Genomic DNA, 20,420 nt, shown 5'->3' on the forward strand with positions numbered 1-20,420 from the left:
GCGCCGTGTCATTGATGTTGTTGTTTGTGTCGCAGGAGCCGCAGGCCAGGCCGGGGCCGCCGCCCGGGGCCGCCGCCGCGGGGCTGGGGCCGGCGCCGGCGCCAGGCATGTCGGTGTGCGGGGAGGCGGTGGGCGCCGGCTCCCTGCCCAGCGAGCTGGTGGTCCACATATTCTCCTTCCTGGCGGCCCCCGACCGGCTGCGGGCCTCGGCCGCCTGCTCGCACTGGCGGGAGTGCCTCTTCTACCCGGCGCTCTGGCCGCGCCTCCGCCTCAGTCTCCGCGTCTCGCCCGCCGAGCGCCCGCGCCTCGAGTTCCTCATGCGCAAGTGCGGCTGGTTCGTCCGTGAGCTCCGCGTACAGTTCGCCGCCGACAACTACCCCACGGGCGGCGGCGGAGGGGGGGCGGCGGCGGGCGAGGGCGCCGCGGCGGCGGGGGACGGGGAGGCGCCGCCGCCGCTGAGCCCGCGCTGGCTCGACCTGCTGAGGACTTACCTGGAGCTGGTGCTGTGCGTCCTGAGCAGCGTCCGCAACAACAGGTACCTCCGCGCAGCGGGGCGGGGGGCAAGCGGAGCCCCCCGGGCCACGCAGGGCCCGTCCCGCCCGGTTCTGCGGGCGGAAACAGCGCCCGAGCCGGCGGCGGCCGGTTCGTGCCGGGGCTGCGCCCGGAGCCCCGCTCTGCGCTTCAGCTGGGCAGGAACGGGGCCGCGCCGCTCGGAAATAACAAGCGTTTATCATCTAGTGTAGTTTGATGGGGAATATAAACATATAAACGCTCAGATGCCTAGCTGGCGATCAGCTGGTCAGTACGCAGAACGGACATACCTACAATAATAAAAACTTCTTCGTCCTTTGGATGGAAAGGGGGGGAATGTGGCTCCAGCGGAGCGAGAGCCAGGAGTTTGAATCTGGTGCCTAACAAAGGCACCTTTCTCACTAAAATAGAGCTACAGAAGGGTTTAGACCTTACGTGTGCTTGAAAAAAATTGTCACGAGAAATCAGTAAGGGGGTAGTGTTGAAATCACACCATTGGTATACTGAGTTACTGCCCCAACACCTTTCCAGCTGTGATGTTTTTTGCCGTAGAAAAGCTAAGCTTTCATGCCAGCGCTTGTGTTACCTGCTAAACTGAGGTTTGACTCGGTTTTAACTGGGAGCAGGCTTTTATGTTTGTTTGTTTGTTTATTGAAAAAAATGTTCCATAAGTAAGACTTTCTTGGCCAAGTTGAATTTAAATGATATAAATATTTTCCTGTGGTTTGTACTTCAGATGCTCTTAGAGCCTGCATTTTCACAATATACTTTGTCAGGTTAGATAATTTCCTCAGCTTTGAGGTCTTTAAAATGAAAATACTTGCATTCTCTTTACCATGTGTGAGTGTGATCGAGATAAATCTCTCTTTTAAAGATAATAGTCAGATACTCTAATATATGGCCTGTAGTCAGCACCTAAGACAGGAAAGCAAGGGTATTACACTTAGGTTATGATGAGTTTGGAAAGCTATGCAGATTTAAGGATAGGAAACAGTTAATATTATTTCCCTTCTGTGTGCATATAGCTTTACCTATGAAGGGGGGGAAAAAAACTGCAAGTGTTTCCGGGCATCCTTAGGATGAATTAAACCTTGTGGATGGCCTTCAGAAAACTGTCTGCAACTGAGTCATGGCCTTGTCACCGCCCCTCTTTGATTCCGGAGGGATTAGAGAGTAGCTTGTGGCCTCCATTGCTTCTTTATTTTGAATTGTAGCAAGAGAACTTTAAATGCAATTCCTCGTTGGTTTGAGATGAATGCAACTTTCAGTTCCTCTGCTCTCTTGCACCCAGCAGGTACTTCCTGTGGTGCAGCCCCGATGGTTGCGAGTTACAGACCTTCTGAAAATAGCTTGTTAGTCCCAGCTCGCCTTTATCTTAATTTATTTCGTGCCCTGTGAATCCTTGGTGTGCGAATACTAATGATCTGTCTTGACTGGTCTTTTCTTGCTTTTCAGGAGCTTTCACTTAACTGTTGAATCTTCGGGAAATGCTGTTAGTATCATAAGTGGAAAAAATACTGAAGTGATGGTGGTGATTACTCGATCTGAGGCAAATATCACTACACGGGCTTGGAATTTTAAAATATTTAGCGTCTGTGGGAGATGTTGCCTCGAGGGGGTTGTTGAAAAACTAAATAGGTTGTTGCCTTCACTAAAATACGAGGCTGTCAAAATTAAAAGCGTTGTGAGAAGGCTTTTGGTACACTTTTTTCTTTTGAAAAAAGATTAATTCTCCGGGGCCTTATCTGAAATCTGTACAAGGACATTTGCTTTATGAAGTTAATTTCATGGATTCTGTGTGCATAGTGTGACTCAGGACTGCAGTAAAATACTATGCATAAGTATTTGTTTCTCCAGTACCTGGTAGATTAGTATAATTTTGGTGGTAGAGCCAGAGGTGAAAAGTTACCAAGTTGGATAGAATTTTGCATTGCTGTACTTCCTTGCTGTCTCCAAATCATTTACATGCTGCTCTTTTGTTTTGAAATGAGTAATGCATGATTGGGGAACACAGGGTACCTGGTTATAACAGGAGGCTTTATTTTAATGGGCTTTTTAAAAATGTGTGTGTGTGTGGGGGGGGTTATATTAAATACTTGACCTTTTTTTTTTCAGATTTAGTTTCAGATTAGACTTTTTTTTTTCTTTTTTTTCCCCCTCGAGCTATTTAGGATTTTTTTCTTGCAGAGTAATGACCAATAACTGTTTAGTTGGCATGTAGAACTCTGGGTTTTAGTTTTTTAAGGAGATTTTTGAGATTGGAATGAGTTTGGAAGGAACATGAACTTGTACCAAATTGCTGCTTAGTTCTAAACTGGAGGCACTGTCGCCTGCCTTATGCTTAGTTTTGTCTAAGGAAGGACTGCAATCCAGTCACTTAATTTCTCTTCTTCTCTTTATTTATCTGTAACTCAAGGATAATGAATAATTCCTTCTTGTTTTTGCTATATGTCACTGTACATGAGATAGCTATTGTAATTTCCAAAATAATGGAAACAGCAGGGCTTTTAATTTCTCCAGTGGCTGAATCACTGTAAATGTATTCCTTTTGTAATTAAGTTTAGAACAGGGCAGTTCTCTCGTAACTCCTGTCAGCCCTTATGATAGCTTTTTGAGAAGTTCAGAAAAGTTTCCATCTTATACTTCAGAACTGTAGAGGGAAAAATCTATGTTTGTGATGCTGTTTCTGAACTGTGTAACGTTGTTGTGGAGTTTTAAATTTATTATTAAGCAATACAGTAACAACCCTCCTCCTTGCAAGAAAAAACATGTACTTTAGATGGCTCTAGAATTCCTTGTTATTGCAGGACCTAAGAAAAATAATGACTAAAAGTATTGCAGTTTCTAAATGCTGTCTTGGCTAGAGGAGAATGATGTGTTGGTTTGCCACTAAAAGCACTTTCTGTGCAACAGGAAATTGCTGATTTCTAAGCAAATCCGTGTTAAGAAAAATACAGAAAAATAAAAATATTTTTATAAATTACAAAAAAAAATAGAAAAATATTTTGGATTGACCTTTGCTAATTCTGAGAGAATTAAGGAAATAATAACTTGTCCACAACTTGGTTTGAAAATGACTGATCATATTTTCTGACGAGTATTCCTGCTGGCAGCCAGTGTTACCATCCAGAAAGGTATGTTCTGTCTCATATTTGAGGTAGAGCTCAAGTTTCCATAAACTTTGTGTGTGGCAGCATATTACTCCCAAAATATTGCTTTAATAGCAGTAAGGCCTTGATGAGCTCTAAAAATCTGTCATTTATTTAATTAAAACGTAATTAAGTAGCATTTATAGTGATCTGTAACTCTTCCGTGAGTTATGTTTATGACTGTTAATGAAGCAAAATAACAAAGTGTATTATTGTTTAAACAGCTGATGTTCTACTTATTATTAAAAAAAATGCTGCGAGTGGGCATGATGATGTTGTTTCTTAGCTCCTCATGATCTGCAGCTTCTCAAACTGATCTTTTAAAACTAAGTTCTGGAAGGCAGGTGGGAGGGAGGCAAACTTCATGTGAGTTACTTAAGTGCGTACAGCAGCTAATAAGCAACTGGTGATCGTTCAGTAGGAAAATCCTGTGTTCTTTTATGCAATTCTGAAATGCCAAAGCACAGTGTCCCCTACTCCTCCTTCCTTGCTCCCTTCCCCCATCTCTGCAGTGTGTTAAATTGTGTGTCTTGTTTGATCTTTGCTGTGGAAACGTAAATGCAGATTACTGTAAAACTGTGGTATTTTGGTGAAGTGTGGTATCTATCTTGGAGTTGCCAAATATTGGTGAATTGCTCAAAACAGTAGACTGCATCTGTATTTAAGGTTTTCTAATGGCTCTCTTCTATTGCTCTAATCAGGCAGCTGAAACTGGCATAATAATACAATATGTGCCTTATTACTTTGTTCGTCTTGAATGTAAGCAAGTACATTTTGTTCTTTTTTCGATTGGGTATTCAAAGAGACCAACCAAAACTGAAGATGTAAGAAGCTTATTACTTGTAGTGCACTTTTTCAGCTAGTAGAAAGTAAATGGTTGAGAAATCCCTCCAAAACATATTTTTCCCCAGCTGTATGTATGGATACTACACAGAATTAAGATACCATTATTGCTTTTAGCAAAAGATGACAATTAACTTCTAAATAATTTTATTTAAATAACGATCACTTTACTGACTCTCTGAAATAAAGACAAGATGTGAGCTGAATGCCATAGAGGTTGTATGACACTGCAAATAGTAGCAAAAATCTAACATAGTGTTGAACTGTGATTAGATTTCCTGATGGTAATAAGTGTGCTGTGAGTGGAAAAATAATTGGATATTGTCATTGCTTAAGTTTTGGGGTGGAGAACTTTTCTGTGTGTCTCTGTAGTGCATGAAATGGCGGTCAAATAGATGTAGTAAAATTGTGTGGGATACTAGTAATTAGTGTTCCATGTGTCTTGTAGTTTGGTGGTCCTCAAATTAATACCTGCCTATGGTAGCATTTGCTGGGGATATGAGTAGCACTAAGCAAGACCTATGCAGGTGATTCAGAACTGTTCTGAAGATTGCATTTTGTCTCTTAGCTCTCAGAATTAAGTCACTGAGATTAGAAGATAAAGTCTTAATTATAGTATGGCTGTGAACACTGCTTTTCAGACCAGGTGGAAGTTTCTGCTACTTTTCCTGTCACACCATGTTGTCTCTTACAGCTTTTGAGGAAAGAAGAGCCCAAAATATTCTTGGTGGTGGTGTGGTGGTGCCAGGGTTTTAGGTTTCTCTGCCAAGCTTACTCGTCAGTATGATCAGGCGTTGTCTTAGTCAGACTTGTAGAGTATTGATCATGTGGTAAAGACTCAGTTTATTTTAGTGTATCATCAGTACAGTAGTCCTGTATTTAAAATAATAAATATTAAATTGTTAGAATTTCAGAAACAGTTGTAAATTCTAGGTATTTTGCTCCAGTATTTTTCAGACTTTATATGAAGTTCATGGATCTTGCTATTAAGTTGTTGTTCACCTATAGAAGAAGAGTACCAGGTGCAACAGTGGATAGATTCAGGAAATCAGTGTACTGTTATTGAATATAGAAACTTCAGAAATTATGATTTATGCTAGATATAAATTACAGGCTGCAGTTCATACTAAAAAACATAAAACTTGGCTACCCAATACTTTTTTCCCACTCCTTTTGGTAGAATATGAAATTGTACTGCGGATAAAGTGAACTGTACCAGAGCTTCCCTATACTTTGAGTGTTGTAATTGTATTGCATTTTTCTCAAAGCTAATCTGAAATGTTAGCATATGATTTGTAAGCCAGAAGAAATAAGAATGTATGGTAACTCCCTTAATTGTCAGCTACAGGTTAATTTGCATCTACTGTTTAAGATAAATTTAACTTATGTATCCATTTGTGATGAAACTGGAGTTTCTGCCATGTTAATTATCAATTGTAGACTAGTCCCTGTGTGTTAGGAGTAAATTAATTTACATTTACACCATGTGTAAATAAAAGAAATGTTGACCCAAAACTTAGTCAGCTAAAAAAATAATGATCTTAAAAGCAAGTGCCACACAGCTGCTCTAAAACTGCAGTCGTTTTCATATCCCTTGCTTGATCTGTTTTAGGAATAGAAAAGATGCAAGTCAGAAAAATAAGCTGTACTAGGGAAAGGAAAAGTGACTGTCTAGCATACCATGTGATGTCCAGCATATACTTAGAGGTTCTTCTTTGACTTCTTTTTAGGTATCCCTTCTAAAAGTTAAAGCTGTGTGTCAGCTCACTGATAGTAGGGAAAGCTGTTCTAATATTTCCTCTGATATAACAGAAACTAGATACTGACTGTGGTGTGGGGAGCTCTTGCTATTCCTGCCTGAGGTTTGTGATGCCTCGACTGAGGCAGGTTTGGGCTCCCATTTGTAATCCAGCTGATGTACGTAAGTGCTCAGAAAGGGTTCTTTGTGGTTGTGTTCTACTTGGGTGTTAAATGCAGTGTTAAATGTTAAAAGAAATAAGTATTTAATGTTTTCACCTGTGATACTCAACACACGTGTTCCAGGCGTTAAAAATTGCATGAAACCACCGCTAAAAGTTTTCTTTGTGGTGCTGTTGGCCTGCTGAAAATACTCCTGTCAGTTCTCTTCCCCTTTACACTTCAGTCTCATTTTCTGTGCTTCCAGATGTGCCTGTATTCTAGGACAGTAGGAAGTTTCCCAATACAGACTGTGTTCCATATAGTAATGGGTTCTTATTGTCCATGTCTGTCTTATCCAGAATGATTCCTCATGCTGTTTTAATTTTGTGTACAGATTCCTTTTTATTTTGTTGTTTTGTAGGAACCTCCAGAAGTTAAGTCTTTTTGGGGATATAAGCATTCTGCAGCAACATGGAAGTATATCAAATACATACCTTGGAAAGGTTGACCCTGATGGCAAGAAGATTAAGCAGTAAGTTATATTTGTAAATTATCAAACACAGTAAAATAATAAAAATAGGTAATAGAACACAGATTTTCATTCCTGAAATACGTGACTGAGAAAGCTTTAAGTTTTTTTAACAGGATGAGAATCTAAATTCTTGTTTCTGCTATTTGCTTGAAGTAGTCTGATTTTGTGGCTATTCTGTTTTTTTTTTCTCCCTCCTCAGCACGGTGAGAATCCTTTCTTTCCTCTTTTCATTGTGTTCTAGAAATAATACTATGTTAATGGCACAAAGGCAGAGGGGGGGTATGGGGCTGTTACCAGCACCTCTACTATTGCTATACATGGAAAAAAATTAGAAAAGGAAGTAATTTGTTGTGTTGCACAAGAGTTGAAAATACGTTTGTGTTTATGTTCTCTTTCAAGTTCACTTGCTACAACTGATTTCTAGTTGTATCTCAAAACTAGGTTATGTATTTGCACAATTCATGAAAGATCACAGCTCACAATGTGCTTGTTTAGTTCAGAGGTGTATTTTAGCTTGCCATAATTACATTATGGTACAGTCCTTGAATGCTTATAATCAGAATAGTTATTTGTTCTTCTTTGGAAAAGGTTAAATACAGTGTAAAAAGCTACTGACTTCTGGAATCAATTACTACAGAGGCAGTGATGCTAATTTAACTATTTTAGCAGTTCTACTAAAACTTTCTATAAAATAAAACCTGAATACCGTCCTTTTAAATTGTGTCAGTTTAGACATCTTTCTACCGGTAACTTGGGAGTGGAGTAAGTACAACCAGTCTAGATCTTTACTAATTTTTGTTTTGAGGGATTTTTAGAACTAACATAGGTATCAGATCAGTGTATGTATGAGAACACAACCATCAAGTGTTTGGTCCTGACCTAAATTTGCAAACCAGTGCAAATACAGCTGTGAGTCACATACTGTGTCTTTGTTATGTTACATTTAGAATGCAGAACTCAGAGCAATTTGCAGTTCTGTCTAACGTAGGTACTGTAGTGCTGTGTGCAGGTAAAAGGCTGATTCAGTAAAACCTCCTTTATTTCATATCCTTTGTGAAAATGTAAATATATAACCAAATCTTTACCAAGGGGCTTGAAAAGAGCCATCTCAGCAGATGTTTACTCAGCTGAGTGCATTGTTAAATGTTTCTTCAAATTAGTCTGCATATTTTGGGAGCCATAAACCCTTCAAAACTCATTATCTGACTTGGTGTTAGTCTTTTAGTTGAATATTAAACTTTGCATGTTTTGGAAAGAGCAAATAAATGTTGCTTGGTTTTCATTTGGTTTGTTTTGGTGTTTTTTGGTTGGTGTTTTTTTTTGGGGGGGGCAGTTTTTGTTTTGTTTTGGTTTGTTGCTAAAATAAAACAATATACTTGGGACCTGCTAGTTCTTGTCTACATTAAAGATGGCAGGGTTTTATTCAGTTGTCTAAAGTTTAGCAGCAGATTTACTTCTGAAAGTAAATCTTCATCGCTTCTTAGCTTTGTCTTTTGCACTTGGGTTTTGCACCAGTTAAGTTGCAAAACATGGATGCTGATAACTAACAGTGAAAGATATGAGTAACCTTTGAAGACAGTGCTGTTGGTAGCTGAGGATTTTTGGAAACTGTATGGTAATAAACTTTACTAGCTGTTTCAGGAACTCCCTGAAATTAAAGCAGTAAGGGAAGAAATCTTAAATCTTTTGCATTGACCTGGATGTAACAGACTGTGGGTGAAATCTCAGCTATCACAGAACCATTAGGATGATTCCCCAGTTTAAGACTAAGTGTTGTCCTCAGGCAGAGGAGGCTTTGGAATGTGTTTTCAAAAATACTTTTCCTGTGATCAGTATGAGTTTGTAATGTTTGTTCTTTTTCTGTATAGCATGTGTGTCCCTGGTTAGTTTCTAAAATTCTCTTTGTAACTCTGTTCCTTAGTGTTGGGAAACTCAGTGTAAACAATAAATTTGTCTTGAGTTGAACAAAGGGTAGTTGTTTAAAATTTTGGCTTTCTGAAATCTGCTTCTCATGATTGGTCTGTGTGGTTCAGGTAGTTTGGTTTCCAAAAGAATCAGTTTAGCCTCTGTTGAAAAAAACCATTTTGCTTGCTGATGGCTTCCATATGGACCTTGCTAGTTTGTTTGCTTCCTGTCCAGGGCCGGGGATGTGCTTCAGTCCTGGTTAGGACTGGTTTGGGGGCTTTAATAGTAACTCGGCCTATCTAGTCAGGCTTTAGTCTCTCCTCTGGACGAAAGCACTATTTGGGGCATTAATTGTGAAGGTAAACTATTTTGAGTTTTTTATTTTTTAAAGAGTTTGCTGCAGTTTAGTAATTTGTAGGTTTCCTGTTGATAGTGAAAATGCACAATTGCTGCTTACAGGGAGCAAAGGGGGACTGATTAAGCTTGTTGAGACATCAGTAGGTTATATTGCTTTTTTGCATGTGCTGAGTTCTGCTTGTATTTTCTGTTATATGCTCAAACTTTAGTTTTATAAGTGAGCTTTGAAATAATTGTGTGTAAGTTAGGATAAATGTTGTGCTACATCATAGGCAATTGAAGTTAATACGAAAATAAAGTAGGTGTTAATTTCCAAGAATTCACATAATGCGTCTAAATTTCTAGAACACGATTCAGACTATTCTAGCAAACTCTAGTTAGACGCAATCTGTTTATGAAAAATAGAATGTGCTTAAGAATTTACAGGGGAGGGGGAAAAATGCCTGCTAGGGAGTTTAAAAAAATTATTTGAAATACGTTAAAATGAATGACCTTATATAGTGCTTTCTGTCTGGCCTTGTATGAAGCAGATATTAAAAACAATCCAGAAATGGTTGCTGTTAAATAATCTCTACTAACATGTTTGATCTCTTTTTATTAACTTTCTCCAATTTTTAGTTAATTTTTCTTAGGACCTACAGGTCATTAGACTAGCAGCACAAATCTAAATACTTGTATAAATACTTCTGTGCTTGCATTAAAAAGTTGATGTGTAGATCGCATTAAATCAGTATCTCTCTTTTAAAAAGTTTAGTGCAATTCCCACTGGGGAGAGAACCCACCCTACAGCTGCGGAGTTCTATATCATATTCCTTTTTATTAAATTGTGCAAGTACTAGAACAGTATTCTTCTAAGCTCAGATGTTTTAAGTTGTATGAGAACCACAGTTTAACAGATTTTTAGTGCCACGAGGCACGTAGATGGTAGTATTCTACTGAGCAACTCAAAATTGATTTATCTTTAGTAATTCTGTAAAATATTACAAGCACACTATTAAGATTGACTACCTGGGCTATTACAAAACAAATCCTACCACTGCTGCAGCCATTACAGAACCTGTTGTAGATGTGTATGGTGAGGGGGTAGGGAAGGGCACGTGGAAGAAATCTGAGAGGTTGCTGTGGTGGAATCCTTTTCTTTGGGGGACTGTGAGAAAATCTGCCTTCAATATAAGCATTGACAAGAACAATTATGAAACAATCATTGCCAGGATCAAACAAGGCTCATCTGAACTGTAAAAGAATTTAGGAGTAACATAGAAAAAGTACACTGTCTGTGAGTCTCACCTTTTGCTTAAAACTGTGTTTAATTTGTGTCACAGTTGCCAGTCCTCAATTTGAAATAAATGTTTGGAGAAACCTGGAAAAATTGAAGTCTTTTGACCTGATGACTGTACTAGGCAAAACCTTGAGAACTGAGATGTTCAGTAGATAAATACACTAAGCACACAAACTTTTCTGCTTAAGAGAAGTCAGACCTTACAAACTCAGTACCTTCATAGGAGAAGGCAGAAAGCACATGCAGGCAAGGGAGGGGATGAAAGAGTCCAAAGAAGAAGGGTGGTGAAGGGACTTGAGCACAAGTCCTATGAGGAGAGGCTGAGGGAGCTGGGGTTGTTTAGCCTGGAGAAGAGGAGGCTCAGGGGTGCCCTCATCACTCTCTACAACTACCTGAGAGGAGGTTGTAGCCAGGTGGGGATCGGTCTCTTCTCCCAGGCAGCTGTCAGTAAGACAAGAGGGCATGGTCTTAAGCTGTGCCAGGGGAGGTTTAGGTTGAATATTAGGAAGAAATTTTTTACAGAGAGTGTAATCAGACATTGGAATGGGCTGCCTAGGGAAGTGGTGGATTCTCTGTCCCTGGAGTTTTCTAAGATGAGACTGGATGTGGCACTGAGTGCCATGGTCTGTTAACTACGGTGGTGTTGGATCAAGGGTTGGACTTGATCTCAGAGGTTCTTTCCAACCCAGCTGATTCTATGATTCTATGAATAAAGATTTGCAGAGGGAGAGGATGAATGAGGACTAATCTTTTGACTTCCTTACAAGAGAATGAGTATGGGGCATCAAAGGTAGTAGGTGATAGGTTTAGAGCAAGCAAGAAGAGGGGGGAATCACACTACAGAGTTCTTTATTATTGGATGTTATAGTTGCTAAACACTTGCTCAGCTAAGGGAGGAACATGGATAAATTTGTAGAATTGAAGTCCCTGAGAGTTGCAAAATATATAAAGCTGCCTCTGGCTCAGGAGGTCTGAATTACAAAGCTTTGGTAACTAGAGAGATGTTTAAGAAATATCCCTGTGTGCTTTCCCTGTTCTGTCACCTTAAGGTGTTAGTGTTTCCCTGCTGTCAGTTGGGATACTGGCTAAACTTTTGATTTTGTCTGGACGTTATCTTCATTAAATTTTTGTCTATGAGAATAACAACTTTATAATGTTGTTCTTGCTTAGATGTATCAAGTATACAGATATTGATAGTAATAAAGGAAAAAGTGTTCTGTGCAAAACCATTATCTGATTTGAGGCACAAAGATTTCTGCTCATTTTGTACTGGAAGTGTTTGTATCTTATTTCTGAATGTTTCATGGAACTGTCATAGCCTGGCTCAACCACTTCCCTTTAATGCTGATCTTTCCTTCTGGCTGACCAGGGTTTGAGATCAAATGTTTATCTGCACACGTGTCCTAATATGCTAAAAGAACACTTGTCATTTGTGCAGGAGGACTCTTTTGAGCCTTAGCAGCTGTGGGATGAAGACTGGAAAAATAATTATATAGAGAAAGTTTGTGGAGTTTGACTGTACTATTTTCATTTAATATTAAAAATTTAAAATACTTCTGTTGCCTTTTTGAATTAATATCCCACATAAAGAACATCTCTTCACTGAAAGAAAAGGGGGAGGTAGAGGGGGGGGTGCATCTGAGTAAGTGCATAATGATCATTGGCACTGATAATTTGAGATTAAAATGCTACTGGGTTCGAGTTGTTTTGGTAAGACTTTAACCTGTTACCACTTGAAAATCCAGTTAGCTGCACATTTGGAATTATTTAAGGAATATTCTTACATGTTTGTTCTTTACCATTTAACGAGCAAAGTCAAGCAAGTAGCTTCAGATCATTCTAACTTATGCTCAAAGTCAAGTTTCTGCCACCTTTCATTGAAAATTGCTCTTTTTTTCCATATTGAATTTGCACTTCTAGAGAGGTTAGCAAATACGAAGTAGTTTTTAAAAACAAGAGCTGTGTTCTAAAAGCATTACAGCTTTTCTTATTTGCATAACCTTAAATGTATGTGGGAGGGTGTTAAATACATGCTGGAAAATACATGAAGTGAAGGTTCATGGTGTGCCACTGTTTTTGAAAGACAAAGTACAACTTTTTTTCAAGATAGTTAACAATCTTAACCTCTTAAATGCAGTGAAGGTTAAATTACTGTGGGAGGTCTGGAGTCAGGTTATAACATTTGTAGTTCGCAAGAACCATAATAATAGGACCTTTCTGCAGAATAAGGCTGTAAATAAAAGAATAATAACTCTTGAATAAAAAAAATTGGAATGATATGCGGTTGGTAAGTCTAAGCCATGTTTAATAGGATCATTATCTGTTTTGTTTACTTGCAGAATTCAACAGCTGTTTGAAGAGATATTAGGCAATAGCAGGCAATTGAAATGGCTGTCTTGTGGGTTAATGCTGCAAATAGTAACTCCCACATCACTGTCCTCCTTATCAAACCCCATAGCCAACACCATGGAACATCTGAGCTTATTGGACAACCACATCCCTGGTAATACCACTCTTATCACCGCGGTCGAATTGGAGCGCTTTGTGAATCTGCGTTCGCTCGCTTTGGATTTCTGTGATTTTACAGCTGAAATGGCAAGAGTCCTGGCTGACAGCAACCATGTGCCTTTGCATCGACTGTCTCTCCTGGTCCACAGTGTTTCCATAATGCACAAGTCATTGGACAATATGCCAAAAGATGAGAATTGGCAGGCGCTGACTCGCAACAGCACTAATCTTCGGGTCTATATAATGGCTTTTGATGTCAAGAGTGATGATATGTTAAGGATTCTTAAACCCAGTATCCCCCTAGAGAGGATTCACTTTGATAGCTATGTCACTTGTGTTTCAGGGGCTGTTGTTGACCTCATATCCAGGCAGTATGACAAGTTCCTCACTCATTTTATACTAATGAATGATGTGGTAGATATGTCTGCCTTCCCAGATCTTAGTGACAACCGGAATGAAGATCCACTTGTCTTATTAGCCTGGAGGTGCACAAGACTGTCTCTCCTAGCTGTTCATGGTAGGTAATGCCTTGCACAGGTATAGTATGTGACTTTTTAAGTGCTTACAACACTTCAGCCTTTCTAATCATGGTGTGTTTTAGTGCAGTGGTGTTCCAGAGTCTACTGCACAGTTGCTCTATATGCTGTTGTTGAAGGTGTTAAATATTTGAGTTTTAAACATACTTGTGGCTTTCTAACTTGTGTTGAGAAGTCACATAGGATTTTATTAGACTTCTCACAGAAATGAGGATAACTAAGAACTTATTTCCAGGAGGCTTATCCTAGAAGTGATCTGCACTGTGCAAGTTCCGCTAAGTGACTGGTTATGTGAACTGAACACTGAAAACATTTGCTGTTTTACTCTGAGATCATATGCTGGCTGGATTAGATGATTTTGCTTCTTGTTGATAAATAACATGGTTTAAGTGCTCCAAAGCTGAGGGGAAGAAGTTTCTTACCAGTTTGGTAAGACTTTACCAGCAGATGAAGGCTAAAAAAAATATAATGTGGAGGAGGTTGCCTCACTAAGTACACTGGTTTCACCAGGAATACCAGAGCTAAGTTTATCCCAACTATTTATTTGCTATATAATTGCAAATTTTAAAAGTATGTACTCATATTTAGCTCTGTCATCAATACAGCACTTGCTAGAAGTTACAAGCAGTTACCTGAAACTGAAATAATGCAGACTAATGCTCTTTGTGCTGGAATCAGCTTACCAAGACAAAGTTTGCTGATGCATGAAGGAGTTAAGTGATGACTGTTACTGTGTTGCATAAGAATGAATTTGTTTCTTCAGGCTGCTTTGGGGAATTAATCTCCAGTCATTCAGCACAAACAGGAGAGACCTTCAGCAGAGGGAGATGTAGATTCATATTTCCGTTGTTTGAAGTCAGAAGGTCCTGCTGTATTTGCTCTTTTTTTTTGGTCTTCTACTGAAAAATCATTGCAGGGGTTGGGGAGTGAAGAATGATGATCAATTCAGCTGTCTCTCCTTTATAGTTTCCAGGAGTGACAGATTTTGGATACTGGTACACAACCACATCACTCTAGATGTGGATTTTAGTAGTTTCTTTTAACATTTGGATACAAGTTTGAGGACCTTTTAAAAAAAGAATTATTTGTTACCTTAAATTACCCTCCTGCTGAGGGAAGTCCTCTAGTATATTATCTAACTTTAAAAGCTTGTAAAACATGTAAACATAAGCTAGTGTAAATACCATTTGATATCAGCATATGTCTATTCAGTAGAAAGTGTTAGTCTGTGCAGAGCATTGGGAAAGCAAATGTCTTTTGATGGTTCTGACTAGCAAATGGTTGTTGCTACATCTTTCTTTGGAGAGGTGCTGTGTCTGCCAGGGGGAGAGAAGGACCAAATATCACCTTACTGTTATGTTTGAATTCAGATTCTTTACCCTTCTTTTCACCCCCTCCTTGCAGCAGAAGCTAACTGAGCTGCTAATAAATGCCTCCTGGTCCTTTGTAGGCTATGAATATGACTTCTCTAGTACTAGAGGATGAGCATCTTTCTTTGAGAAAGGAGGCACAGGAGGAACACTACTAGGAAGAAATATGTGAAATGCTGTGATGCCTCAGTACAGCATCTTAGCCTCATGCTTGGGTTTTCTGAGGTTTACTGTGTAACGTTTTCTGGCTCACTTATCACATTGCACTGTCAAGCTTCCTTTGGGAAAAGATGATGGTTTTGTTCAAGGTGCCACTTTTAAGTGCTCAGGTTTCTTCTCTTGTCTCCTGAAGTGGTTGTTCTTCAGTTTCCAAATTTCTCAGACTTTTTGTGTGTGTGTGTATGTGTTCCCTCTTTTGGTATTAGTTTGCTTTTGAAAAAGCTTTGATTTTGGCTGCCACTGTCCAAAAGAGGAAGGGAAAACATATGCTTGAGGACACTTCTTTTCTTGGGTGCCTCGAGATTTTCTTGAGGTGGAAAGTCAATATGATTTCCCACAAAAGTGTCCCTTTATTCTTGCACTTTTTTTCAAGGATTTTGTTGGTAAGTTCCTTTATGATCAAGGTAACTGGAAGGAGGTGTGATCTCCTTCACGTCCTGATAGGAGAGTGGGGAGAGTTTTCCATTGAGTTTAATGTCCCTATTAGGGAGGGGACATGAAGTTGTTAACAGGCAACTTAATTTAATCTGGACACTTGTGTTGGAGGTGAAGTATCAAGCATATGAAAATTGTGGGAATTCATGCATTCCTAATGGTTAATATGCCAGGAATAACCAATATAGATGTGTGCCGGCTTCTTTGTTGAAAACATACCCTAAGCAACATAGTTAAAGATTGAAGAAAACTAATGCAGTAATAAAGGAGAAATTTTCATTCTGTTTTCTTTTACTTTTCTCTGTTGTGTCTCTGTAACTCTCTGTCTTACTTGATACATTTTGATGTAGAGCACGTTAGCTGCGTTGTTGGAAGACCAAGCCACAGTTAGCTTTTACTTCTCAGCAGCTTAGCTTTCCCAGTTCAAATATTGTGCAGACTGCAGCTTTACTTGGAATTTAAGTGGGCATCTCACCAAGAGACTTAGCACCTGCAAGAGTGATGATAGAGGCAGAAATGAGCCTTTCCTTTTGCAGTAGAAGGACTGATTTGGCAGAGCTCCCCAAAAGGGAAGTTCCCAGACTGACTGTCTTGTTTGCATCTGAATAAGGAGAACCTCAGCATTTGCCTTAGCCGGGGCACAGAAGGCTAATAGGTAACTGGGGTGTAGGAGTTTTTAAAGAGGGATGCCAATATGTAAGGTGAAGAGAGTAAAGCTTTGTAATTATGTTTAATCTCAGACAGAAAAACAAGATATATTAGATTATTTATATATTTTATATATATATATATATATACTCCAGTGACCTGGAGAGGCTTCTGGTTTGTGTGTGTGTTTGTTTTCTGTTTGTTTGGTGGTATTTTTTTTTAACTCTACCTCTAATACAACAAAAGCAAACTTCAGGGTTTTTTTTTTACCATAAACAGAGTTTTAAAGCAGTCCTTTTATGCATTCACTTAAAATAATTGATTGCTCCCTTTTTTTCATTCTATTTATACTACAAAGTAGATCACAGGAGGTTTGAAATTGTATATATAACTTGAAGTAGTCCACCACTTGTTCTGCAAGTGGTGGAAAAAAACAGATCTAGAAAAGCTTGGTCAAACTATCTGAAATATTTTTATACTTTCTTATTCCAAGTTTTTTTGCAACCAAAAAACCTCCACCGTGCCCTAGGGGGATTCTGCCAGATGGCAAATGACAAAATAGATTGAGAAGGATGTTGAGATGGTCAGGTATTAAGTTCTACAGTAAGAAGACGCCTTGTAGCAAAATGACAAAGTGACTTTTTGTTTTTCTTTCGCACTAGGTTACACTGTTTGGGCTCATAATCTTATAGCAATCGCTCGTCTTCGTGGCTCTGACCTGAAAGTACTGGAAGTCACAGAAGAAAGCATCGATTTCGACCAAGGAGAACTGGCTGATCAGGATGTGGATCCAGTACACAATTTCATTGAGCAAGTATCTCTCGGATTGGGTCGGCCTTGGCACGCCGTCATGGACATCGAGCTGCTCAGTGTCTTCACTGAGCCAACCCGTCACTTTTACAGAGAGATGCAGAGCTTCAGTGAAGGCATTTAGCTCCTTATTTACAATTCCTGTGGTTACATATGCAAGTAGGGTCCTATTATGTTTTTTTGGTAGTGTGAATTAACCCCTTTTGTGCTGTGTTTAATCAGTATTAGCTATATAGAATTATATATGTGTATTCTACTTCTTGATCAAAGAACGTAGTCGGGTATTGGTTTAGAAGCTGAAAGTGGCAGTGTTTAGGGTTTTCACGGTTAATGGACTTGTCTACCAAACCTTAAGAGATACAGCCAAAGGCTGTCTGAGGTTGCCGGCTAACTTTACTTTACTTGAGTAACTGCATTTTGAATTATTTTGCTATTGGAGTCCTGTGCTCGGGAGCCAACTGTTTTTAATACCCATATTCATAGTCCAGTGGATTTCTATGCTGTCATTGTGTGCTTAATCCAGTAGCATGCTACTTAATAGGCTTAAAGGACGAGAAGTCTCTCCAGGGCTGTTCACTCTAAGACTCTTACCTTGCTTTATTTCACGTGCGGATTCTGAAGCATGACTTAACTCCATTCTCGGCTTTCCTTAGCTGTTAAGCGGCGGTGTGAAACACTAGCGTTCAGGTACCTGCACTTACATAAGTGTAGTCTTTTGGATTCTTTGCAAACTCCTCCTTGTTTCTTCTCATGTTCTGTCATCTTCCTTAAAAGTTAGCTTTGGGCCAAAGTTTAAAAGGAAAAAGCAAGAATGTGCACTCTGATGAGGTAAACACATAACAGTGAAGACTTCAATACAAAGGTCTACACCTGCAAACAAACATTAGTCGTGAAATCCCTAACAACCAAGTCACTGGATTTTCTCTGTCAGCGCCTGTGTCAGCTGCCAAAGAATAGATTAAAAACGAAGAAGTGCCCACATGCTGGCAGGGGCAGGCCAACTTTTTGGCCAGCCAGATACTGCTAGATTGTAATATATAAGGTCGAATTTCGACCTGTGGTACACAGCTGTGCTGTGGCTCAGTCAGCAACCTCAGAACTCTTAACAAACATGCACCTGTTTCACTGTGAATAGTGAATGTAAAGGAAGGAAAGGAAATAAATACAAAGCTTGTTCTATCACAGGTATGAGCTGCTATGATGCATGAAGAACATTCCATGAAGTATGTTTTAAAATCTTGTTATATCTGAGAGGCTTTAGAAGCCGATTTAACTGTTTCAGGGCAACCGCGGTACAGACGTGGTCTCTGTGAGACTTCCACCTGACCCCAGTTTTAAGTGGTACGAATGTTGTGCATTTAATGTTTAAAGGACAGTCTGCAATAATAAAGTAAGTGGCCAACGTGGGTGCCCAGCAGTGCTGAGACCTGGCTGCTATATTGTAAGCTTTGGAAAACACAATTTATGCAACAGATGTCCAGATATGATTCTATTTATGGAAAAAGTTTATATGTGTTTTACAAATGGTTTTACCATCTTATATTAAAATGACCTTTTGACAGGTGTGCGCTGTTTTGTCTCCAGTGAGCACATACCATGCGGATTTTATATGTACATCAGTAGAGTGAATCCACTGGCACAGTGTGTGTATATGCCAGATGTGGTGAGATTTTATCTTATAAATGTGATCAGATAAAAAAAAAACTCCTGACAGAAAATGTAAGGAAACCAGCTGAATGTTTGAATTGATGACTGATGTTGTATGGTTTATGTTAAATGTTATATTCTTTTAATCAATGAATAAAGCATTAAAAATTGATCGCTGTATAAAATATTTTATTGTTGTCAGCATGAAGATTTTTAGAATTAAAACGCAACATCATTCATAAGCTGTGTGTAACTGATAGCTCCCATTGTGTTTAGGTCAGCAGAAAAATTTAAAATAAGTCATGCAGTAATTTTTTTTTTAATTTGGCTGAATTTTGTCAACAATTTTGGGGTGGTGGCGGAAGGGGAAGGATGCTTTGCTAAAGATCGGACCAGTTAGCACAAACAGTATATCATTATATGACCTATTAGACTGATACAGTAAACTGTGGATTGTAGAATATAGAAGACTATTTTTGGGAAATTACTGCATCCATTGCAATTGCTTAAATCAAAATCTAATGTGCTCAAGACAAATGTGTAGTACTTCTTTGGTGTCCCACTATTAAATAGATTATGAATACCTGCAATGCTTCAGTTTGACGTTTTATCCGTACTCAGAGTACGCAGCTGTGCATCCTGAATGAAAACTGCAGATGTCTGGTCAGCTGTTGAAGAGCTGCTGTGCCCTGCAGTGGCTGACTGTGCTGTGAGACTTGTCAGAGTGGCTGTTCCATGTGTGCATGCCAAGCACGGACTTCATTCAAGCTCCTGAACTTCATCTTATGATAGTCCAAACTGCCGCCAAGTGTGAGAGCTGCACTGCTTGTTGTTCAAGCACTCTCCCAGATCTTCCAGATTTGGTAAGCACAGTCATTTACCAACATACTGAAGAGATGCTGTGGGTAATAAAGACAAGGCAAATACAGCTTTTCATATTCTAGTAAAGTGAAAGAAAGGAACTTGGTCTCAGTGTCTTTCAGGGCTCAGCCTCAGGAGTGAGGTTTATGTAGCAGTTAAATCTGGTAGTGATTGCTCAGCAGCGTCTGAACCTGAAGTTTGGTTGTAAAGGGTTCAAGATCTCTGGCTTTTTCTGTGCAGCTTCCTGAAGCAAATGGAGCAAATGCTGCATCCTCTGGTTTAAACAGAGATGCAGGATGGTGATTTTTCTCTCTGCAAGCTACTGCATTTTATGGGTAACTGCCTTTCTAACCAGAGTAGGAAGTAATCCATTTGCCTTTCCATTATATAAACAAGGTTTTTTCTCTGTTCAGTCTAACCTATTTTATGCTTTGTTTTAATTAACTTAATCTTGAAAGATAAGACGAACAGGAGAAGCAGCTCACCTTACTATGGTAGAAATGTGCAGCCCTTTCACTTACTGCAGTTACAGCCAGAATGTTTAATATCAGCTGCTATCAAGGGCTGTCCATTGTTAGTACTCTAGGTCTGATTTTTTTCATGCAGTCTGAAGTCTGCTCACTGGTTTTGGCTTGTGTTGCAGGGAAGAAGTCAATGTTCTTAAATTGACAAGAGTAGAGAGTGCAGTAAGGCAGGAGTGTGTGGTGAAAGCCACACCTTGAGCAGTGGTTGGAGAAAGGCACCTCTGATTGTTCTCATCTCTTGTCTGCCTGTGTTTTCACCAGTAGCCTGCATTAGTGATACCAGGATGAAGGGTTTCAAGATGAAGCAATCTGAAATCAAGGGTTAAGAAACTAAGATGCTCCTAATGTGGAAAGTGCATTTGCATTT

At 39.4% G+C, this 20,420-nt stretch overlaps 2 protein-coding genes across 2 annotated transcripts in view; one reads left to right on the forward strand and one right to left on the reverse strand.

Annotated features, from left to right (window-relative positions):
* Nucleotides 1–14: 14 nt before the first annotated feature.
* On the forward strand, nucleotides 15–19,251 carry FBXO33 (F-box protein 33). The gene is made up of 4 exons (XM_050334855.1): nucleotides 15–535; nucleotides 6,844–6,954; nucleotides 12,835–13,520; nucleotides 16,874–19,251. Exons 1-4 carry the CDS (start codon nucleotides 15–17, stop codon nucleotides 17,143–17,145), a joined length of 1,590 nt encoding a protein of 529 aa, XP_050190812.1. The 3' UTR covers nucleotides 17,146–19,251.
* The window catches only part of MIA2 (MIA SH3 domain ER export factor 2), a 42,267-nt gene continuing 39,042 nt past the window's right edge, over nucleotides 17,196–20,420 (reverse strand). Inside the window, exon 30 of the mRNA XM_050334848.1 lies at nucleotides 17,196–19,567. The gene's annotated coding sequence lies outside the window, so the exon portion shown is untranslated. The remainder of the gene's footprint in view (nucleotides 19,568–20,420) is intronic.

This window comes from Myiozetetes cayanensis, unplaced genomic scaffold (assembly GCF_022539395.1).
Source record: "Myiozetetes cayanensis isolate MyiCay16 unplaced genomic scaffold, myiCay2020 scf6-25, whole genome shotgun sequence".
Lineage (NCBI taxonomy): Eukaryota > Metazoa > Chordata > Aves > Passeriformes > Tyrannidae > Myiozetetes > Myiozetetes cayanensis.